Source organism: Petromyzon marinus, chromosome 34 (genome assembly GCF_048934315.1).
Source record: "Petromyzon marinus isolate PM22_M1 ecotype Great Lakes invasive population chromosome 34, UKy_Petmar_22M1.pri1.0, whole genome shotgun sequence".
Classification (NCBI taxonomy): Eukaryota; Metazoa; Chordata; class Hyperoartia; order Petromyzontiformes; family Petromyzontidae; genus Petromyzon; species Petromyzon marinus.
In genome coordinates this window covers 3,667,801-3,690,739 of record NC_133700.1, presented here as the reverse complement: position 1 = coordinate 3,690,739, position 22,939 = coordinate 3,667,801, and the positions used below count along the sequence as shown (strand labels likewise).

Below are 22,939 nucleotides of genomic sequence, written 5' to 3'. Positions count from 1 at the left end.
ATATGTGTGTGTACTGTATATATCATGAGACCTCCTTTGCCAGTACCAAAATATAATAGGTTTTTCCCATTTTTTCTGGCAATAAAACTGAAACCTTTTTACAAGGAATCATGTCTGCATTAACCGCAATACTTGTGGTCAAAATGCTTACAAAAAACAACACTGATAATATGTTGAATAAAACCGTTGAAAAGAGCACAGCTCATCGGATTCCTCCAGTCTAAATAAAGATTCCGATTCTGAAACACCCACCTAAAGACACTACCCACGTGTGCTGGCCTCCTTCTGTCACGACTCTGCAGAAAGTAATGTTTGTTGATCGTGCAGGTCGGTGCTTCACAACTGGTGTAACACTGCCGCGGCAGAGTCCCAGGTGCTCAGTGACCATCAGCTGCCATCCCCGGCCATCTCAATTCCCTCGGTCGTGCACGTGCAGTTGGGCAAACGGATATGCACAGAGGTACGGAGAGACAGACATGGATACGTGGATAAACACAGACGCGGAGACACTGACAGACATGACAAAGATGCCCCCCGTATAGCCTTAACAGACTTTTGGGGCAAGTGCTGTTAGCGAGCACCTGTGAAGGCCGGCACGGCACACGAGGGGGCGAGTGGCCAGCACCACGCCTGGCTGCCTTTGTCTCCCCAGAAGGGATGTTTACACATCGTATCAGGTACTCATTTGAAGCGGAGTCAACCTAGGGGAGGTCCAGGACCGGTTCAGATAATCGTCAACGTTGGCCTTGAGCGGGAATCGAACTCGGGTTGCTGGATTTGTAGCGCAGCACATTAACCGCTGCACTACTGCTCCCCTATACACTCACACAAAGACACGGAGACACACATGGAGACAGAGACAGACACAGATGCTTCTTCCACAATAATTTAGGGGTAGCTGAGAACTCACGGCCTCCGACGTCCACCTGACATCGGGAATTTACTGAATTCATCATTTACGTTGATTTTTTTTATCTATTAAGGTAAATACATGCAATTCCAAAATATGTTTATAACAAACATTAAAGTAGATCATTTTTATTACATCAATATTACAATTCGTTTACACTTGAAAGTATCAGTGGTAAATAATATGAAGGCAAATGGATAAATACCATATATCCTATCAATGCCAAATAGGTATTTCAAACAAGCTGAAAATACCTTTATACGGATTCTGTGCACATTACCTTGACAATAAATCAACAGCTTCTGACAAGTGAATCGTCGAAGATGTAGAATAAATGAACCATAAACTTTACAGTATTTAATTGACAATACGGTCATTAAGTCGTATGTACAAAGAATATGAAAGTACATATATATGAAAACCTTTAGCCTCCAACATTAAGAGAAATGCTGTAGAGTCATCTTCACCCTGTCAATGAAGACAAACACAATATTTTAATTAAGACATGTCACACTTAAGATTTCAAATACAACTTGATAAGTATGGCATAATCATATGTTAAATGGATCAAAAGTATAGTTTGTGAAAAGTGACGAATTATATATATACAAACGTTTACTTGAATGAGCAAAAGGGCCCTATACGGATAACACCTGTGGTTCGATTACACTGTTCAGAGTTCTGTGGTAATTTTCAACAACCAGGGATATTTAAACGGCCTGTACTATATAAACATGGACTAGTTAAGAAATCTACCAAACTTCCGAGAATCAGCTGCACTTAAGACAGTCAAAATGCTGCCCTGAGCCAATCATCCCTCTGGAGGTGATAACAGTACCCCACCGTGGAACGTTAAACATGGTCATCAAGTTAATGGTGGCCTTGGCCATGAAAATGTGGCTCTTCCCCACCACTGACTCAGGGATGCCAATGGAGATGAGCACCGCCACATTTCCCATTTTCTCATAGACAAGTGACAACTCCATAAAACGAAGGATAACGGTGGGGCCCTGTGATTTCTTTTATCATGCCACTGCTGGCATAATGGTGTCCAATAGAGGAGAGTTTGGCCTACTCTTCCACACTGGCCAAACACCTTGGAAGAGGTAAGAGTACCCACACTTTGCTCAACATGTGTGACCTGCTGATCAACTGGACTGCGATGAACCCATTGACACCGCTGGTTGGATAGAGGCAAACCGATTTAAGAAACTTGAACCGTCGTTTCAAATGTCACACCAGGAGAGTGAACCCGGCAATATTTGGACCGCAGGTCCAGTGTGGTAAGCGTTGCGCCGCGGGGGTGGCATCGCACAGTTTACGCAGCAGGATTGGTAGGCCAAACACAGAGAGGATGTTTTGATTTAAAGCTTTCGTGACTGCAGGGATTCATATTCTTGGTTCTTTCGGTAAAGTCACGTAGGAGAGAAACAATAAAATAATAAAAATATAAAACAATAAAATTATCACGACGTTTCGACTGCAACACAAGCAATCATCATCAGGTGTGAAAACCACAGCAAGAAAATTTGAAAAAAGTGGCGTTTTTTTTAAACATTAGCACCACGGAGAGCGATTTGGCAGTTATTCAGATGGACGAGTCCATCTATGTTCGGAAAAGAGGAGGGGGGAGACGAAAATAATGGATGCAGTCTCAAAGCCACCGTAAGCGTGAGCAATAAATTAATTGATTATAAAATTCTCACGATTAATTGATTATTCACGCTTACGTTGGCTTTCAGACCGCATCCGTTATTTTCGTCTCCCCCCTCCTCTTTTCCGAACACAGATGGACTCGTCCATCTGAATAACTGCCAAATCGCTCTCCGTGGTGCTAACGTTAAAAAAACCGCCACTTTTTTCAAATTTTCTTGCTGTGGCTTTTCACACCTGATGATGATTGTTTGTGTTGCAGTCGAAACGTCGTGAGAATTTTATTGTTTTATATTTTTCTTATTTTATTGTGTCCCTTCTACGTGACTTTACCGAAAGAACCAAGAATACAGAGAGGATGGTCGTTGAACGTTGAACTTCTTACACACCATACATAGCCAACTGCGCTAATTGGAGGTGTGCGGGAAGGACAACAAACTAAACACAAAAAGCAGTTTTAAATGATTAGATTTATGAAATGAATCATTTTCCCAAAGTTAATAAACGTGGAACGCAACACCCTGAGCTGCCGCCACCGTGCCACATGGGTCTCACTTCTCTGCAAGCGCCACGTCCGGCGCCTGCGCCAACCTCTGCAGGACCTCCAGGAAGCCGAGAGAACGGAGCCGCTCCTGCCTCTCGAAAAACCCTGCCCCCCGCAACCGCACAGGGTTCACACACCGCAGTCATCATCCCGCTATCGCTCACGCTGGCGACGATCCCGTACGCAGCTGGCACATTTCAGACAACATTAATTCTGGATACTGAACTCCAGGAGCAGAGGGTATCTTAGGGTTTAACCAAAACTTTGGCAATTCCATGAGGTGTAAAATAAGTGTTGTATTCGTATGCAGCGTCAGTCATGCGCACTGTATGTTGAAACACGCACAGTGTTCACACGTTGGCGCAAGAAAACAACAGGCAAGCGGAAAGGCAGCAAGAACCGGGGCCAATCATTTCCCAAGCTCCGTGGTCCTACATTGGGATGTTTGACGAATTACAGCAATACAGTGAGGGAAAAAAGTATTTGATCCCCTGCTGATTTTGTACGTTTGCCCACTGACAAAGAAATTATCAGTCTATAATTTTAATGGTAGGTTTATTTGAACAGTGAGAGACAGAATAACAACAAAAAAATCCTGAAAAACGCATGTCAAAAATTTTATAACTTGATTTGCATTTTAATGAGGGAAATAAGTATTTGACCCCTCTGCAAAACATGACTTAGTACTTGGTGGCAAAACCCTTGTTGGCAATCACAGAGGTCAGACGTTTCTTGTAGTTGGCCACCAGGTTTGCACACATCTCATGAGGGATTTTGTCCTACTCCTCTTTGCAGATCTTCTCCAAGTCATTAAGGTTTCGAGGCTGACGTTTGGCAACTCGAACCTTCAGCTCCCTCCACAGATTTTCTATGGGATTAAGGTCTGGAGACTGGCTAGGCCACTCCAGGACCGTAATGTGCTTCTTCTTGAGCCACTCCTTTGTTGCCTTGGCCGTGTGTTTTGGGTCATTGTCATGCTGGAACACCCATCCACGACCCATTTTCAATGCCCTGGCTGAGGGAAGGAGGTTCTCACCCAAGATTTGACGGTACATGGCCCCGTCCATCGTCCCTTTGATGCGGTGATGTTGTCCTGTCCCCTTAGCAGAAAAACACCCCCAAAGCATAATGTTTCCACCTCCATGTTTGACGGTGGTGATGGTGTTCTTGGGGTCATGGGCAGTATTCCTTCTCCTCCAAACACGGCTAGTTGAGTTGATGCCAAAGAGCTCCATTTTGGTCTCATCTGACCACAACACTTTCACCCAGTTGTCCCCTGAATCATTCAGATGTTCATTGGCAAACTTCAGACGGGCATGTATATGTGCTTTCTTGAGCAGGGGGACCTTGCGGGCGCTGCAGGATTTCAGTCCTTCACGGCGTAGTGTGTTACCAATTGTTCTCTTGGTGACTATGGTCCCAGCTGCCTTGAGATCATTGACAAGATCCTCCCGTGTAGTTCTGGGCTGATTCCTCACCGTTCTCATGATCATTGCAACTCCATGAGGTGAGATCTTGCATGGAGCTCCAGGCCAAGGGATATTGACAGTTCTTTTGTGTTTCTTCCATTTGCGAATAATCGCACCAACTGTTGTCACCTTCTCACCAAGCTGCTTGGCAATGGTCTTGTAGCCCATTCCAGCCTTGTGTAGGTCTACAATCTTGTCCCTGACATCCTTGGAGAGCTCTTTGGTCTTGGCCATGCTGGAAAGTTTCGAATCTGATTGATTGATTGCTTCTGTGGACAGGTGTCTTTTATACAGGTAACAATCTGAGATTAGGAGCACTCCCTTTAAGAGTGTGCTCCTAATCTCAGCTCGTTACCTGTATAAAAGACACCTGGGAGCCAGAAATCTTTCTGATTGAGAGGGAGTCAAATACTTACTTCCCTCATTAAAATGCAAATCAATTTATAACATTTTTGACATGCGTTTTTCTGGATTTTGTTGTTGTTATTCTGTCTCTCACTGTTCAAATAAACCTACCATTAAATGATAGACTGATCATTTCTTTGTCAGTGGGCAAACGTACAAAATCAGCAGGGGATCAAATACTTTTTTTCCCTCATTGTACATGCTGATTGATGTCATTGTTGAAAACCAGGAGCGATAGTAGTGAAGACGAGAAGTTGAATAGGGGTGAAGATGAGAAGTCACTGCGAAGTGGGGTAAGACGGAAACACAGTGCACATTACCTTCCTCCTCCGACCACGCCAAGTTGGAGACGCAAAATGTTGCAGCAATCTGCAGCTTCACGTTTGCATGAGACTGCAATCCGTAAAAAATATATAAGCTAAAAGGTCATTATTTTATATACAAAGCAGCATTACAAGAGACTACAGTTCAATACAATTAACATTTTATCATCACCGTATAATAATTGTCAAGTTAGTTCATTTGCATTAGAATATTTTGTGAATTAATATAGCTGCATCGTATCGCAATACAAAAGAGTGACACTGACAGAAAGCAGTAAATGAATATGCATGCACTTAGGTATGTACATTTATATGTATGTTGAACTTCTTTCTCACCATACGTAGGCCAACCGTACGAATCGCGTCGCTACGTACATTTACACTTAATGCACAGACTGATGACAAACCGCTTCTGACATTTTGGAGTGACTTTGGGTTTACTTGAATAAGTGCAAGTCTGAATTATTGAATCAGTACTTTAAATTGCACATTTCCTTTAATCCCACCCATTGTTACAACCCAATAATTCTGATGATCTTGCAGCGTATATTTGCAACTTGCAACGCATATTCATACACACATACACCAACTGTTGTGTATCCCGAATAATGGGTTCAGGGAAGAATGTTATCCACGTGCTTCTCTCTGGCAATGCTCACCATGTAGTGCTTTATTTTCTGTAGTATGTCTGAGTGCGACATAATACATTCCTTTGCCACGGTGCCATCTGCGATGTTGGCGAGGATGCACAAAGTCTGCAGAGTAAACATTAATAGTGGAGATGACGTAAAATCATCTCCATAGCAATTACTAAATATCATTGCGTAAGTTGAACAGAAGATGAGACTTTAACCTCTGGAACTGCGTTTGGCAACGGTTCACCTCTTTGTGCCATTATAGAAAATGAATTACAACAGCAAAGATTGACATATTGAGCAGTAATTTTAAATTCCAACAGGCATACTTTAACACCTTGTTGGGAAACATTTTCAGCATGGTGCTTGGCTCCTAATTTGCAGTAAATCCCAACGTTTCTCGAGCCGTGGCCCACTTCCACCAGTGGTCTGTGGAGCACAGGCTGGCAACCACTGATATCAGATACTCTGCACGTTCACAATTGGGAGATCACGACACACGACGGATATCATATTGTTTTACAGATAAACAATGCATTGACAATACCACGCACGCATTCAGCGCGAGTTCGACAATGCCATTGCAAGACTTCAGCACACTTACTCTCGCGGGCCAGATAATACCGCTCTTGTTGAAAACAAGGATTTGCACGTATAGCCGTGTAAACACGAGCAGAACCGAAAACACGAATGAAAGCAGAGGTACACCTGCCCACACCTGCTCCGTGATGTCGCTGTTGTGTTCCCCATCCAGAATGAGAGTCACCGCTTGCATGATGTGCGTGCCGTAGCTGTTCATGATCTGATCAATGTGCTGTGGAAAGAGCCGGCAGGTGACAAAGTCATTTTGCACTAAAATTGGAAGTTCTTCAGTCGACTTTCGCTTACTGAAATATACATTCACAGGTCATGTCTGTTTAATCTTCTTAAATGTTATTGTATCATCGGCCTCAAGCCACAAACAAAGTATCCTTTCTAAACTCCTGACCCTTTAGCCACTGGGTCAGCTCTCCGATGTCTTATACTAAAAGAGAAACAATTTTTTAAACAGTCTGAGGATTAAGCGTATCTTGCAAAAAAAGAATCTAAGTGGGTTCTTGCTCAAATGAGGAAATGCATAACTCCTTTCTGTGGCTGGGGCGAGTCTATACATAGGACAACCACTGCCGACGTCCCCACAAAGTGGTACCAACTTTATTGATCCTGGGGGGATGATGGGTTGAGTCAACCCCCCACATGGGATTTGAACTCGCAACCTGCAATGGTTTCCGTGTGAATTTAAGTACATTTATAAACGCGCAACTCTTATCAGATAGGTTATCACAAATGTGCAATATTCATACATTGTAAGGTCTATTAAACCATTGTTTTGCATTTTCTACTGAACTGGTTAAATGTCTCTGAAGAGTCTCGAAAGTGCAGTGGCATTGTGATCCAGGCCGTCGGACCGCTGAGTAGGTGAATGGGTGGGTGAGTAGGTGAGTGAATAGGTAGGCGAGTTCCAAACCGATGGACCGCTAACCACAGAGCTGCGAGGTTCAAATCTCACTGTCCGAGTGCAAAGAATGATCAGTGTCGCCATGAGCTGCCGAACGGAGATGGCGACTATTGACAATGGAGTGGACCGGTACACACCATGTGTCCGTCAGATAGCGTGGAGCTGCATGTGGTAAGGGGGGAAACGTGGCACCCACCGGCTTAGTGGACAGAAGGTTGCGCAGCAGTCCGAGAGTCTTCATGAGGACATTTGTATCGGAGTCTGAAAGCAGTCGAAAGAGCTGCGTGGTGCCCAGACCCTGGAGTATGTCCACTTTAATCTTCTGCTCTGCCTGAAAAGCCATATTCTGCACAACAGAGGCATCGACTGTCGATTTGTTTCAAGAACATCGCCACCCCTGACATGCAGCAAACAATTCTGAACTTAAATGAACGGTGCGAATTTTCTTGCGTAACTTTTACGCTCTTTTAAAAAGTATTGCGCAAAATTAATTGACAAAAAACTAGATTCTATTCCACTTTGCAATACAAGCACATGCTACTAAGATAATGCGGTCAATCAAAATCCAAGTAGAGTCTTGGAAAGGCTCACACCTGAATACCCCACTCCCAGCTTGACGACGTACGTACATACAGTGAGGGAAAAAAGTATTTGATCCCCTGCTGATTTTGTACGTTTGCCCACTGACAAAGAAATTATCAGTCTATAATTTTAATGGTAGGTTTATTTGAACAGGGAGAGACAGAATAACAACAACAAAAATCCAGAAAAACGCATGCCAAAAATGTTATAAATTGATTTGCATTTTAATGAGGGAAATAAGTATTATACCCCCTCTCAATCAGAGAGCTTTCTGGCTCCCAGTTGTCTTGCATACAGGTAACGAGCTGAGTTGAGGAGCACACTCTTAAAGGGAGTGCTCCTAATCTCAGCTTGTTACCTGTATAAAAGACACCTGTCCACAGAAGCAATCAATCAATCAGATTCCAAACTCTCCACCATGGCCAAGACCAAAGAGCTCTCCAAGGATGTCAGGGACAAGATTGTAGACCTACACAAGGCTGGAATGGGCTACAAGACCACAGCCAAGCAGCTTGGTGAGAAGGCGACAACAGTTGGTGCGATTATTCGCAAATGGAAGAAACACAAAAGAACTGTCAATCTCCCTCGGCCTGGGGCTCCATGCAAGATCTCACCTCGTGGAGTTGCAATGATCATGAGAACGGTGAGGAATCAGCCCAGAACTACACGGGAGGATCTTGTCAATGATCTCAAGGCAGCTGGGACCATAGTCACCAAGAAAACAATTGGTAACACACTACGCCGTGAAGAACTGAAATCCTGCAGTGCCCGCAAGGTCCCCCTGCTCAAGAAAGCACATATACATGCCCGTCTGAAGTTTGCCAATGAACATTTGAATGATTCAGAGGACAACTGGGTGAAAGTGTTGTGGTCAGATGAGACCAAAATGGAGCTCTTTGGCATCAACTCAACTCGCCGTGTTTGGAGGAGGAGGAATGCTGCCTATGACCCCAAGAACACCATCCCCACCGTCAAACATGAAGGTGGAACACATTATGCTTTGGGGGTGTTTTTCTGCTAAGGGAACAGGAAAACTTCACCGCATCAAAGGGACGATGGACGGGGCCATGTACCGTCAAATCTTGGGTGAGAACCTCCTTCCCTCAGCCAGGGCATTGAAAATGGGTCGTGGATGGGTATTCCAGCATGACAATGACACAAAACACACGGCCAAGGCAACAAAGGAGTGGCTCAAGAAGAAGCACATTAAGGTCTGGAGTGGCCTAGCCAGTCTCCAGACCTTAATCCCATGGAAAATCTGTGGAGGGAGCTGAAAGTTCGAGTTGCCAAACGTCAGCCTCGAAACCTTAATGACTTGGAGAAGATTTGCAAAGAGGAGTGGGACAAAATACATCCTGAGATGTGTGCAAACCTGGTGGCCAACTACAAGAAACGTCTGACCTCTGTGATTGCCAAAAAGGGTTTTGCCACCAAGTACTAAGTCATGTTTTGCAGAGGGGTCAAATACTTATTTCCCTCATTAAAATGCAAATCAATTTGTAACATTTTTACATGCGTTTTTCTGGATTTTGTTGTTGTTATTCTGTCTCTCACTGTTCAAATAAACCTACCATTAAAATTATAGACTGATCATTTCTTTGTCAGTGGCCAAACGTACAAAATCAGCAGGGGATCAAATACTTTTTTCCCTCACTGTACATATTGTTCCTGGACACATGGCACAAGGGGCTGAAACTCAAACCCAGTAGGGATGTAGGCAGGATAAAGTCCACGCTCAGCCCATCAATAACAAACTAGAAGGCGTTTTTGATAAATAGTATATACATAAAAAAAGACGTAAAAAAGTTAGAATAGAGTGTTGTTTACTGTCTAAACACCAGACAAATCCAATATTGTCACAAAAAATATTCAGAGATGTAGGAAAGAACCGATTACACACAGCTGTCTGCCACAGCCATCGTTTGCCTGTTACAGGGACGTTCAATACAGCGCAGTATATCGAGATGACCTGCATCAATTCTCTGGTAAATGATTCTTAGTTGTGGTACACGCATCAAATCTGGCGTGTGAATATTGATTATTCTTGATGTGTATATGATGTGTGTAATATCTCGTCACCGTTGTATCAAATACATGTTCTACAAAACACCTCACTATAACAAAAAAACTATTGTTTCTTGAATAAAATCACAAACCAATGCAGAACTAATCAATGTCACATTCATGGCAATAAAAACAGAAACATTTCACAAGTATGTTTATGTACACACAATAACGCTCATCGTCACCCTATTTGGAAACATCAACTCACCTAGAGGTTTGCCCAGGTGGAGCAACTTACCGGCATCAAAAATACTACGGGCAAATCAGGGAAACCCTTTATTTTTGGTACTAAGGGCCAACTGGCGAGACGGGCACTGGGGTGGTCTCCGTGAGTCCGGCGACCAAGGGGAAGACAAGACCTAAACCCAAATTGTGGGAGACTTTTCAGGGCAGAGGAGCCCAGCACAGCAGCCGGCCAGGAAAATCGACGCATGGATTATTTTTAACAGCAGCATTATTTAATTTCAACAAGGCTTCATTGAGTGATGACGAAATTCAAACAGACTTTACCATGAGGGCCCAGATGCCATTGACACGGAGTGCGGAGTTCTCACTGCGCGTTAGGCTGCACAGCAGCTCCACTGCACCGGACTCCAGGATCGGCTGAAAAACACAGAACTCAATTGATAATTGGCAACATTAATTAAGATCATTTGCCTCCCTACCAAATGTGTTACCTCCACATTAATATCAAATATTTTCACCCATTCCCATTGGTCACGTGGTCTTCTGGAAGTGCATTTGTTCAGCGCCATTAGTTCAATACAAGCAAATTCTGGATCGGTGATACATATTCAGTGTTTCAGCAGCAGTGAGGCTTGGTGGACAACAAATATTGATAAACAAGGACCTTCTCCGTTAGATATGGGTTGAGTTTCGTCACAAAACGACAAGAGTGCATCATGGTTCCTTCACATCTGTTTCTCCCACTCCTTGAGAAAAATAGCACCACTGCCTCATTCTTCCGACATTGACCAGGACGCCATGGACCAGGAAGGCTTAGGGGAAACGGAGCGGTGGCACGAGTCACTTTGTGTCTGTCGAGCCCCCACACCTCTTTGCTGGGCGAAAACTCGAGCAGGAGGTTACAGAGTGTTGAGGAGGCCACCATCAGCACGTCATCTGGAGCGTTCTGCAACAGCTGGAAACAGAGAAGCCCATTTTAACATCGGGCTATCGGCCCTGTTTACGAACAAAGAACATTTCAGATGAACCCGTTTCGAGTTCGCCTCCTGTTCGACCCTCTGAGCCTCACACTGCCGAGACAGCCCAAGTATCATGTAGCAAAACACCACGGCGTGTGCACGACAGCACAACCCCGGATAGCCGGACTACCCACGTATCGATAGTTAACTGTGTATCAAAGTTACATTTTTTACGTGCAATTTTATTGTCTTGGTGTGTTCTGGGACTGTTTTTGTTGTTGCCTTGCCCGAGCTTGCACAAAGTGTTGAACAATCGGCAGGAATCTATGTACTTATGCAATTTGTACTGAAATAGTTTCATATATATTTATTTAGTTTTAGCGACTTTTTTCTACTTTTCACTCCTAGCGGTTTTTTTGTATTGTTTGTTGTTATAACTTGCTGACCCTGCCCCTGCTGGACATCTGCGAAAAAGAGCTTCATAGCTCATCGGATTCCTCCTCCTCTAGTCTAAATCAAGATTCTGATTCTAGGGGGCAGACCTGGTCCTGCTCACTGAAGAAGTCCGGCCATCCGCAATTTTTATTAAAATCGGCATCAAACACAACAGCAACCCACATGCTAAGCCAGTACATACGCTTTCATCACTTTTAATACACTTCAATTACATATTTCACATAAATTAACATGATATTGTGTACTTTATTATGCATTGTATATTGTTCGTAGATTTTAAATCGATGAGAGATGTTTATTTATTTGGCCGGCCTCGGAACAGCTAGATGTGAAATCCGACTTGTCGGGGTTTCCCTGCACCATTGCGCATTGTGAAAAATAACAATTCGGCTTATCTACATAATCACAAATAATAAGAGTCTGAAAATTGCTTTAAAATAACGCTCGTATCCACTCAGAATCATTGGTGAAGAATCGGCAGAGAGCGGTGACAGACCACAATGGGGCGAGTGACCACACACGAGGAGAGAGAATTCACAGGGTGACCACGTTGACGGGGAGTGACCGCGTTGACGGAGAGTGACCGCACGTGAGTGACCCCCCCCCACCCCCACACGCACGGCAGTGTGCCGACCCGGAATGCTCACCTTCATCAGTGGCTTCCAGACAGCGTGGTCCTGAAAGCTCGTTCTCAGTTGTTGGACAGAACGGGAGAGGCTGTGCAGACACCTACACGTCCGACATGGCAGCGTGGGCATGAGGGGCAGCCAGAGGCAAGGTGGACGCCACGACCGGCCTTACCCCGCACGCGCGGTCAGTAGCCGGGCAGAGCAGGGAACCGTCCCCCAGTGAATGTTTCTTCACTGGACGAGCATGATTTGTCATCGTGAGCAGGGTCGTTGGTTTCTCCCCATCAGGCAAATCGACTCTCTAACCCTCCAGGATCGCTCTTTATTTATCATGAATGTAATGAGCAGTGCTCTTCATAGCTAACAATTACACTGCACGTAAGGACCCACGGTGTGTTTATTTCCCACTGCTGCAGGGATGCATGGTGTTTGTCAATTCCATCTTCTTCATTTAACCCCTTACGACCGTTCCTCCCGGTGTCACGGATACCTTGATACCCGGTGCTTTATGAATATCTTGGAGAAATATCTCTAACCCTTTTTAAACCACATCAACCAGAAAACGATTCCACTGTCGGATCCTACTCTTGGTTTCAAAACCGTTTAACCAACATGACTTGTGCACGTGTGCATATCTGAGTGTATGTCGCACAGCTACACTTGTGGCAAACAAAGCAAGCACTCAACGTGAAAAGTGCATTTCACGTCAAAATCATACTAATTGCAATTACCAGGCGTGCCACGGTGGAACAAGCAAGTGCCACACATCTCCACTTAACAATACAACATGAGTGTTAATCAGTTTAACATGTAGGCTTTCGCGACCAAAATTATCCATAATGGACGTTTCTGAGTTAGATCGTGTAAATACACATTTACTGTACATTTACGAGATCTCACCCAGAAACCTCTATTATGGATACGAGCGTTATTTTAAAACAGTTGAAGAAAGGCAATCAACGAGGATTACAATGTTTACAACCAAAGGTGCTCGCAAAATCATTGCACAAGAACATTACGGAGTAGCTCGCCCAAGGCACCGATGTAATTAGTACACAGCACAGTAGAATCACTAGCGTCGTTGTGGAGAACGTGATACAATAAGCAGGCAACACGCCTCCTTCACGTATATCTGTCCCTCCTCATAAAACCAAATGTGCACATCCCATCAGCCACATGGCCTCATGGGGTTGCACAATTCCAGCAGCATTGGTTCAACGCAAGCAAACTCTGGATCAGTTTCGCAAACCTGTCAACCCCTTATCAGTGCCCTACCTTATTACAGACCAATTCAGACCTTATTTGGTCACCCCGTGCCCTTATAAATCTCAACGTTCATCCTACAAAGTCCCATCGCAAGGGAGAAACACAAACCAAATAAAACATTTTTTTGCCCATAATGAAACGGCTGTACGCCGTATGGACCTGAAAACTCAATTTCCCTGCACAAAAATACGGGTAAACCGTATGGGTTGACAGGTATGGTTTTGACGTTTGGCGTTTCATCAGCAAAGTCAAGTTCACTCGAACCAATGCTGCTGAACTGCCAGATATTTAAAGGCAAGGACCGTCTCCGTTAAGACACGGGTCCTCGTTCCAAACAAAGCTACGTGATGCACAACTCAAACATAATAATTTAGCGTCGTTGCGGAGAATTGAATGAAGATAAATAGGCAGACATTACACCTCGTTCAGTGATTACTGTCATTAGTCGTGTTAGAGAGAAATGTCGTGCGGCGTCCATGGGTAAAGCCTCGACTAGAAAGCAAAGCTGCACACAGCATCTCGTACCTGACAGAAGCCAACTGCACCTTGACGACTGGATCTGCTAAACCAGTTACAATCTGGTCCATCATACTCTCTGTCTCAATTACCTGCAACAAAACAATTTGGACATCCAGTCACTGAGAGGTTGAGAAATCGTAACAAACATGTAACTGGTTCCATATTCTACCGCTAACAAGAGGATAAACACGTGATTCATACACCAATCGGCAAATGCTACAGTTTATAAATGCAAAACAACTAATCATTTTCAGCTTTGTTTTCGAAAGAGCAACATCAAGCCAGGAGGTCGTGCCATGCGTGCGAGTGGTAGACCGCCCTAAACTGACAACAGCCTGAGGAGTACGCATTCACTGCCTGCACGAGCGAAACAGAAACACATCGGAGCCTGCTATTTTCATTCCGTGTCATCTTCACGTCGCAGGCCTCACAACGCACGCGGAACATCAAAGGCCACGGGGGGGCGAAGAAACTCCAGCCGCGCCACCGCACACCGGGGTGTCGCGTCATCGCGACAGCCCAAGACAAACGACGGAGGGAAATGCTGATGCCAAGAGCAACCTGGAAGGTCTAACGCAAAGGAAATAAAACACTGCGTGTTAATGACTGCTAGTGGAAGAAACACGCACGAAATATCCAGAATCTTAAACATTTCCACCGCCAGAGACATCAATGTCAATCAAAAACTCAGCATACTAATATCCAGCCTTCTGATGATTAGGACACTTAAATAGTACATGTCTTATATCGTTATTTTTGAAGCCTTGCACAACACATACTGCAACTACTTTTTCCTGATCATACAAGGACACTCATCCATCAGAACGGTGTAGTCGCATTAATGCATTAAGCGCAGAGTGATCTGTGTATTGCAGCAGCATCATCAGGGGGTGCTCTGTTCTGCACATGAGCCGCCGTAGCACGAGATTGACGAGACCCACCGCAACACTGCCTCGTAAGGACCCATATCCACACACAACGTTAACGCGAACTATCCTAATGCAACCTCAACGTGAAGCATCCCAGCATATGTGCCGACATGGACCGAGAGGCGTGTCTTGTGCGGCTGCGAACAATGTAAGTGTACAGCACTGTAAACACACACACAGGATGGATTGCCAACTAATCTCACTTGGACTTCTATAGCAGCCGACGTGTTTACTGATTGTGACCAATACATGATGACAGCATTATGTGATTTGAAATATGAATTCCAGTATTTTTACATTGACTAACAACTCGTGTGCAGCACATTTAACTTTTGAATGTAACAGCGCTGATACATAGTCTTGTGGTTGCCGTACCCTTAAAAGAGCACTGGGAGTTTATATTGCGCATCTGTGCTCACGTTTTGGTCTGATAATTCACCGGGGGTTTTTTTGTTGTGCCAGTGTTTTCTAGTGCCACGGAGCACGGGAGCATGGTAGAGACGCAGAGCCGTGTCCACTCAGCCAGCGTCCTCTCACCACACGCATTCTTTACACCTCGCTTAACCTTCGCTCAACGATATCTTAGTTTTCACTTCGTGTGCTTTTTTATGACAAATGCATTTACTTTACAATGGAACACAATCGCTGATGTGTGTGGTTAAATACCAAGATAGTACCAGGACGATGACTCTTGGAAGGCATGTGCTGCCCTATGCATAATGTTTTGGGTGAGTGTTCTCAAAACGGTGCAAGTCTGCAAAACCTTCAACCCACTCAGACCTGCCACGACTCAGGCAATAATGCATAATTACAGTCTCTAATTAACAAACAACAGAACAAGCTACCTGGTTGTTTTTCACACTTTATTGATGACACCTTCACAGTGAGAAACAGAACAGCAATTAAGTGCTGGAAATGTTCCCATGGCAGTCACAGGGACACACTCGCTTCAGGTCGACACCATGCACACTCAATTCATGTTGTTTACGTCCACGGGAAAACAGAAGCCCAGCGCTCGGATACATCGAGAAAAATATGAGGGTGTGCTCAAACTACTTCGGAAAAATCCTCTAAATTAACGCTTTGCTTAGAGAAGGGAGACCTGTATTTTTCGGACAAAAAGGCTCAAATTTCATGCACTGCGTTGGTGCATAGACCACCACCCCATGGCATGCCACGTCACCCAGCAACGATCGAATTGTGTGGCTTCCTCGCAGTTCAAAATACAAAGTGAAAATAGAGACAGATGCCATTCATTCGGGACGATCGACATGGCACAGCACGAGAGATTCCTCAACGAGAACGCAGTGTTTGTGTCGTAGCAGCTGACACCATTACCACACAGGACACGCGGTTCAAACCGTGCAAGAAGCATTCACTTGAGTGTGTTGGACAACGCGACAGGGTTTTGAACGTTACACATCAAATACCTGACAATAATTATTTTTAAAATGCAAACTACCTTCCTTTTGAAATGCAGAAGCAGCACCACGTTACATTTTATTGAAGAAAATAAGTGCAGTGTATCATGTTCGTGATTTGTTTTTTCTCCCATAACGAGGCATCACCGAGTTAAGACATTTGCTGGCATTCGGCAACTAAATCTGTGCGCAGAGTTGAACGCCTGATCCACCCGGCGCAGTGCAGCATATTCACCAAGGAGCAATCCACTAGTCTTGGAACAGTTAACACTTTTATTTGCTCAGCGCCGATTTATTAAAATGAGAGGACTGAAAATGCTTTAAGCAATATATATTTGGCGGGTTTAAAAGTAAAATTCTGAGGACCAGGTAGTTAGTCCAAATTCAGTGATGATTAGCAACAGAAATCCATTTCGTCAATAAACAAAAGGGGTTGTTACAAGGTTACTCAGTGCTGCCGTAAAGAAGCACTTCCTTGTCGAGCAAGCACACGACACCTACTGTGCTCTGAAGGAGGAACTCCCGAGACTAACACTGTGGTTGCCAATAACGACATCATCGCGAGCATCTTTGGAAAAATGAATAACTGTAATCTCCGTAACTTGGTACAAATCGTTTTTTTTTTATTCACAATTAAACTTAAGCAGGGTCAACTGTAGCAGATAAACGAGTGGCGGCCCAAGCTGTCAAGTAACAGATGTTGGCAAGCTGCTACCGAGGGGGTAACGCTGCTGCTGCTGCTGCTGCCGTTGCTGCTGCCGCTGCTTCGTACGGCTCCTTTAAGGGGGTTGTTAGGCTCGTGTTATTTCTGGCACAAGCAGGCCGCTTTTGCCTCATTCACCTTTTTCCGGATTTCCTCGTCGTTAGCCCCCAGCGCCGCATAGAGCTTGAAAGCCGCTTGCCGGAGCTCGTGAGAATGCTTCAGATCGTGGTCCAGCTGACAGGAACAGGCAATGCAGGGGGAACACAGCGCGGATGTAAACATGCAAAAGTGATGCAACAAAGCCCCTTCCCACGCACTACTGTGGGCATCTAATTTCAACTCCTAACAAACGCCATCGGTAAGCAGCGTGGCAAAAAGCCTTCACAGGATAAAGTGCTGAACACAAGCAGAAAAACAACCAAAAAGCACGCTTGGATTACAAAGCAGGTGCAAATACACGGTAGTTAAACTGGAAACGACCTTACATCGGTCGCAACGCCGAAATACACATTTAAAAAAATAATCCCTCTCAATGCATCAAAAGAAACATCAGAAATCTTCTTAAGTTTAAACTACTCAACTTGCAGCGCTGTCAGTGGTCGTACCCGTTTGATGTCAGTGATGGGGCTGACGGGTGTCGGGTATTTAAAGTAGTCGGCCAGCATGGTGATGAGCTGGTCGGTGATGCTGGCGAGCCTCTGCAGCTCGATGTCCATCTCTATGAGGTATGCCAGCGTCTCGGCCCCTTCCACTCGCTCCTCTAGCAGGCGCTCCTTGTTGCACATCCGCACCAGGCACGGCAGGGTCTGCAACGCAAAGCAGACACTGGTGGCCAGGAGGTCTCAATAGTTTGCGTGCGAGGTGTATCGGTGTGCCAACAGGCCAGATGTTTGTCACGGCCAGTAGGAAGCCACTGATGAACTATGTAGGTCACGCAAGGACATTTAACCACTGCTCATGACTCAGAAAGAATGCGCCACCACCAAGGTAGGCCAGGTGCATGCCACGTGGCCAGTTTACAGTCTTAAGCTTAACGGTTCAATTTACTGCATGTGACCGTGTTGCATACTCCACATACTGTAACGCATCCTATGTTACACACCGCAACTTCGGTGGTTGTCTTGAAAATGATGGCCCAAATCACTGTATGATTAAAGTAGAGGCTGGGAGACCTGACCCATGCACTCCTGGGGAACCCAACATACATTTTAACATCTTCAGAATGAATATGATTTACTATGCAAGCGGCAAGTACAATCTTTGTCACCAGGTAAGGGTCCACTGAGATGAACAATCTTTTTCAGGGGGAGAACCGAGTCATGAATGCAAGCCCAGCAAGGTATAACAGTCCAAAACACTCGATCATAAAAACAAATAAAATGGAGTTGGCGGTAACAGAAGCACTCACATTTGCAAAGTGAAAACTAACAGCCAAGCCCAGCAAGGTATAACAGTCCAAAACACTCGATCATAAAAACAAATAAAATGGGAGTTGGCGGTAACAGAAGCACTCACATTTGCAAAGTGAAAACTAACAGCCGTCATTAATGGAAAATGTCAGCTCCGTAGGATATGTAACTGATGATCATCATATCCGTTGAAGATGGTATCTGTGAAAAGGTCTAGCGTGTACCTTGAGAGCGATGATGGCGTCATCTGTGCGCAGTGCCCCGGCCCTGCACATGTACGTCAAGCTGTCGGCGGGGGGGACAGATGTTCGTTGGCGTTTACTCAGAGCAATGGATGTGTGACAGCAACACATTTTACACGAGTCCAGGTCAAACAACAAGACAATAAATGCATGCAAAAGGACACATTATATGTACGTAATATAGAGCATAGTTTAAAACATTATATAATTTTTACGCTTAAATACATTCACAGCGTACAATTTTCATTCAGAAGCTTTGTTGTTACACGTGTTCAGTTTGTGAATTGAAATTGCCGCATTGGGTGCATCCCACGTGCTTGCATGGCACAGCATGAGTGGAACTTTCACCTTGTTTTATAGTTGCTGAGCAGAAGTGGTTAGGGAGTGAGTGAGCGAGTAGGTTAATGTGTTAGTTCGTGTGAGTGTGTTGTTGTGACCTACTGTGTGGTGGTTGCACAAAGTGTGGATGAGATGGAACAGTTGGTCTGTTAGATCGAGTCCTCAACATGGGTGGGGGAATCGCAGATAATTAATATTAGGGAGACAGTAGCCATGGTAGTGGCGACAGGAGAGTAAGGCAGTGACGATCGTGTGCATGGAACGGAGCAAGCAAGGGAGAGGCACAGCATGTGTTATGGTATTTTTCTAAGAATCTGGATGATCTTTGTTATAGGGTGGCAGGCAAACGTGACTCCTATTGAGACACCTCAGGATCCTGATGGTGTTATGAACTCTGCTGGCCTGTGAAGTCCTACAGGCCCATGTGTTGTCCATAAAAGGGCCTGCATTCATGGCCACGGATAAACGCTACACCACTGGACAACAAAGCGCACAGTTGCCTACCATTTGGCGGCGGTGAGTTGCATTTCGATTGGCTGATCCCTGCGCATCATCTTCACAAACACCTGCGGCAGCGTCTCTCCATCTACAATCACTGCAAAATCACAACAGTCAATTTTAGCTGATTGGCAGGAGGCTGCTATAGCGGCAACTTACCTAAATACCATGAGTTGTGACGCAAATAATGATGCATCGATTAATTAATTTTCACCTTATGCTTCTCCTACGTGCGTCAAATTATGCAGGCGAGGAAGAATAAAGTAAAATATAAGCACACATTTATGTTGAGAGAAGATAATTGTACAAATGATACAAAAAACTATACGCAATAATAAAACAATTTAATATAATTAAAACTAAACTGTATTGTTGTTTGTATCGAATCAGACTCTGACTTGCGCTATTTCATGGCAAAGCCGGTTCCTGAGGCCGCGGGGACCGAAGAAGAAAACCCTCAACACAAGGACATTCATTTGGCGAAAGTGAAAATAAATCAAGAAAAAACTTCCATATATCGTTTTACCATTTTGCAGAATAAAAAAATTATAACAGCAGCACAAAAGCAAACCTGAAGTCTTCACGCTGAATACACACACGTCACTTGGAATAAAGTTTGCGTTGGCTTTTATAGACGAATGGAGCATCGACAGTCAACAAACTTGGGCAGTGGTGGCAGCAGCGCGAAGGACACGTGGCCGCATGGCCAACATTACCGTCAACCAAGGCCAGCGCCACCTGCGGGTTCTCGTAGGTGAGCACGGCAAAGCACTTGATGGCCTGCATCTTCACCTGCACAGAGCGGACCGGTGGCCATAATGCACACACGTGTTTGTATACATGTCATGACATGTTTCCTCTGTATGTGTGTGTGGAGCAGTCGTGCAGCGGTTAGCGCACTGCGCTACGCACCCAGCGACCCGAGTTCGATTGCCGCTCACAGCCAACACCAGTGACAATTATCTGAACCGGTCCTGGACCTCCCCTAGGTCGTTTCAGCCTCAAATGAATACCTGGTGAAGTGTGTAAACATCGCCACTGGGGAGACAAATGCAGCCGGGCTTGGTGCTGGCCACCCACCCCCTTGTGTGCCATGCCGGCCTCCATAGGTGCTCACTTACAACATTGGCCTTAACAGTCTGTTAAGACTGTGGGGATTTTTTGATGGTTTTTGTTTCTGTATATTTGTGTGTGTACGTGTAGATGTGTACAAGTATATATGTGTCTGTAGTTATACGTGTATGTGTGTCAATCGACACTCTGGACACCCTTGCAAATGAGAGGTTTCATCTCAAGGGATTTTGCAGATGAAACATTTTAACAGATAAAATAAAAATAAACATATCAAGACACTCTGCCTCAAGAGACATTTACTGAACAGTCATTTTGTGTATTAATTAAAAGCCTCATAGGCAGTGGTTCAAAATATACACGCAAGACTAGAGCCAATCATTATCCTAAATGTGTTGTGTTTAATGTAATATTTTGGATCACGCGGTTTGCCTTTGACAAAGACCACAATTCATTTGTTTAAATTACTTTCTTCAAAACATTCTTAGTAAACGTTTTGTGGGGGGAATTAATATATAAAATGTACTTTTTTTTAATATTATTTACAGCAACAATTTTACCCAATTATATTCAGCTAGAGATCTTACAATACTGTTCAATAAAAGTGATCAACATTTTTACCCTGATAAATCTTTGTTCACTGCGGTGCGCAAAGCTGTTTCCACAGCACATATGCATCTCGCTGCAGCACTGGCGACGAACATTCATCGCTACTCACACTCAAACCGGCCGCGTGGTATGGTGGCAGAGCGGGTGGATCACAGTCAGAAGGTTGCAAGTTAATAACCCTGATTGGGGGGCGTTAACTCATCCCACCCATCCACCTCAGGGTCCATAAAACGATACCAATTTGTGGGAAAGTTAACAGGTGGGAGAAAACCAGAGCAACTGGAGAAAACCCACTTATCGAGGGGGTAACACTCTATCCCTTTTATAAATGTAAACAGATTTTTCCACTTGCTGTATTGCCTTCTGGCGAACCAGGGTTATGACAGCCATGGGAAGGGGGTGTCAAAACATCTGTGTGATCCGCCAACGCTCACATCCAGTGCTGGACTACAGGTGGACGTCATCCCACCCCACTGCACGGCCTTTTTGTTTTCTCACACTCACAAAAGCGCTTTATCACAACTGGAAACGACTTGACGAACGTTCAGTGCAGTAACGATCAGGACAGCAAAGATACGCACTGAGAAGCACCAGCGAGAGGGCATACCCGGTAGATGGAGGAGGCAAGCAAGGGGGCGATGGTGGGCACTGCTCCGCTGTTGAACAAAAACGTCTGATGCTCAGCACTCTAAAAAAAAAAAATCAGACATTTACACTTCATATTAATGGGAAGCCTACGACCACACCGGCCGGAATGCACCGGATCTCACGAGAGCTGAGATGCTAAGCGAATCTACGGCGCTCGGACGGGCGATCACCAAGTGAAGAGCAGGTGTTACGGGCGTTGTTGGTTAGCAGGGGGCAGTGAACAAAAAATATATTGTTGTTCGCTTCACCAGCCGACACTGACCAGCGTGGCGAATTATGGTTGAATAACCACTGCCTTCCGTGGTGCGGGGAGATCTTCATCCAGCAGTGGATTGACAAACGGGCTGCACACGTACATGACCGGTTTGTACCGCCAACCCATTTCACGTGGACGCAGTCTGTAGTTGATATAAAGTTCACTGCTGTGGTTTATAGGGCAGATTGAAGTCCTGTCAGAGAAATGTTTTTTTCCTCCTCCCAATTATGTTCAATTGCGCTATAGACATGTAATGAGACAAAGATCACCCTCATAGCCCACACAGACCATTGGGGCAATTTCTGCTGGCGATCACCTAATATTGACGGTGCGTCACACACTAAATGGGTGGCATGAAATCCAACGGTCACCTAATATTCTGCTTTACTAAGTATTTTAATCATCCCCAGTTGACCCTTTAATTATTTTGACTCGATGATTGTTGCCATCTCCCTTGCGCGGTTGCCATTAGGCTGTGTATGAGACACAAACCTTGCAGCAGTGAGCGAAGATCTGGCAGATGAACTCCTGAGTGAAGCGGGTCTTGTTGAGGAGGCCCATGAGATGAGGAACCACGGTGTGATCCTAAACATACACACACACGCAGCAGAGATAAATTATTTGGATTGACACCACGTGCGACCGCATCTCTATGGTAAGAACAAAGCATCGCTACATATTTAGCTGATTTCTAATTACAAATGAATGTCGCGTTA

At 44.8% G+C, this 22,939-nt stretch overlaps 1 protein-coding gene across 1 annotated transcript in view; it reads right to left on the bottom strand.

Moving 5' to 3' along the window:
* Positions 1–1,022: 1,022 nt before the first annotated feature.
* ARMC8 (armadillo repeat containing 8) overlaps positions 1,023–22,939 on the bottom strand; it is a 31,958-nt gene continuing 10,041 nt past the window's right edge. Inside the window, exons 6-22 of the mRNA XM_032965425.2 lie at positions 22,716–22,808; positions 21,927–22,007; positions 20,356–20,431; positions 19,646–19,736; positions 18,785–18,845; positions 17,757–17,957; positions 17,290–17,385; positions 14,105–14,187; positions 12,332–12,413; positions 11,138–11,224; positions 10,594–10,686; positions 7,634–7,783; positions 6,658–6,753; positions 5,964–6,059; positions 5,302–5,374; positions 3,119–3,212; positions 1,023–1,378 (exon numbers count right to left, since the gene is read on the bottom strand). Coding sequence (XP_032821316.1) covers positions 1,348–1,378; positions 3,119–3,212; positions 5,302–5,374; positions 5,964–6,059; positions 6,658–6,753; positions 7,634–7,783; positions 10,594–10,686; positions 11,138–11,224; positions 12,332–12,413; positions 14,105–14,187; positions 17,290–17,385; positions 17,757–17,957; positions 18,785–18,845; positions 19,646–19,736; positions 20,356–20,431; positions 21,927–22,007; positions 22,716–22,808 — 1,584 coding nt within the window. The 3' untranslated portion in view covers positions 1,023–1,347. The remainder of the gene's footprint in view (positions 1,379–3,118; positions 3,213–5,301; positions 5,375–5,963; positions 6,060–6,657; positions 6,754–7,633; positions 7,784–10,593; positions 10,687–11,137; positions 11,225–12,331; positions 12,414–14,104; positions 14,188–17,289; positions 17,386–17,756; positions 17,958–18,784; positions 18,846–19,645; positions 19,737–20,355; positions 20,432–21,926; positions 22,008–22,715; positions 22,809–22,939) is intronic.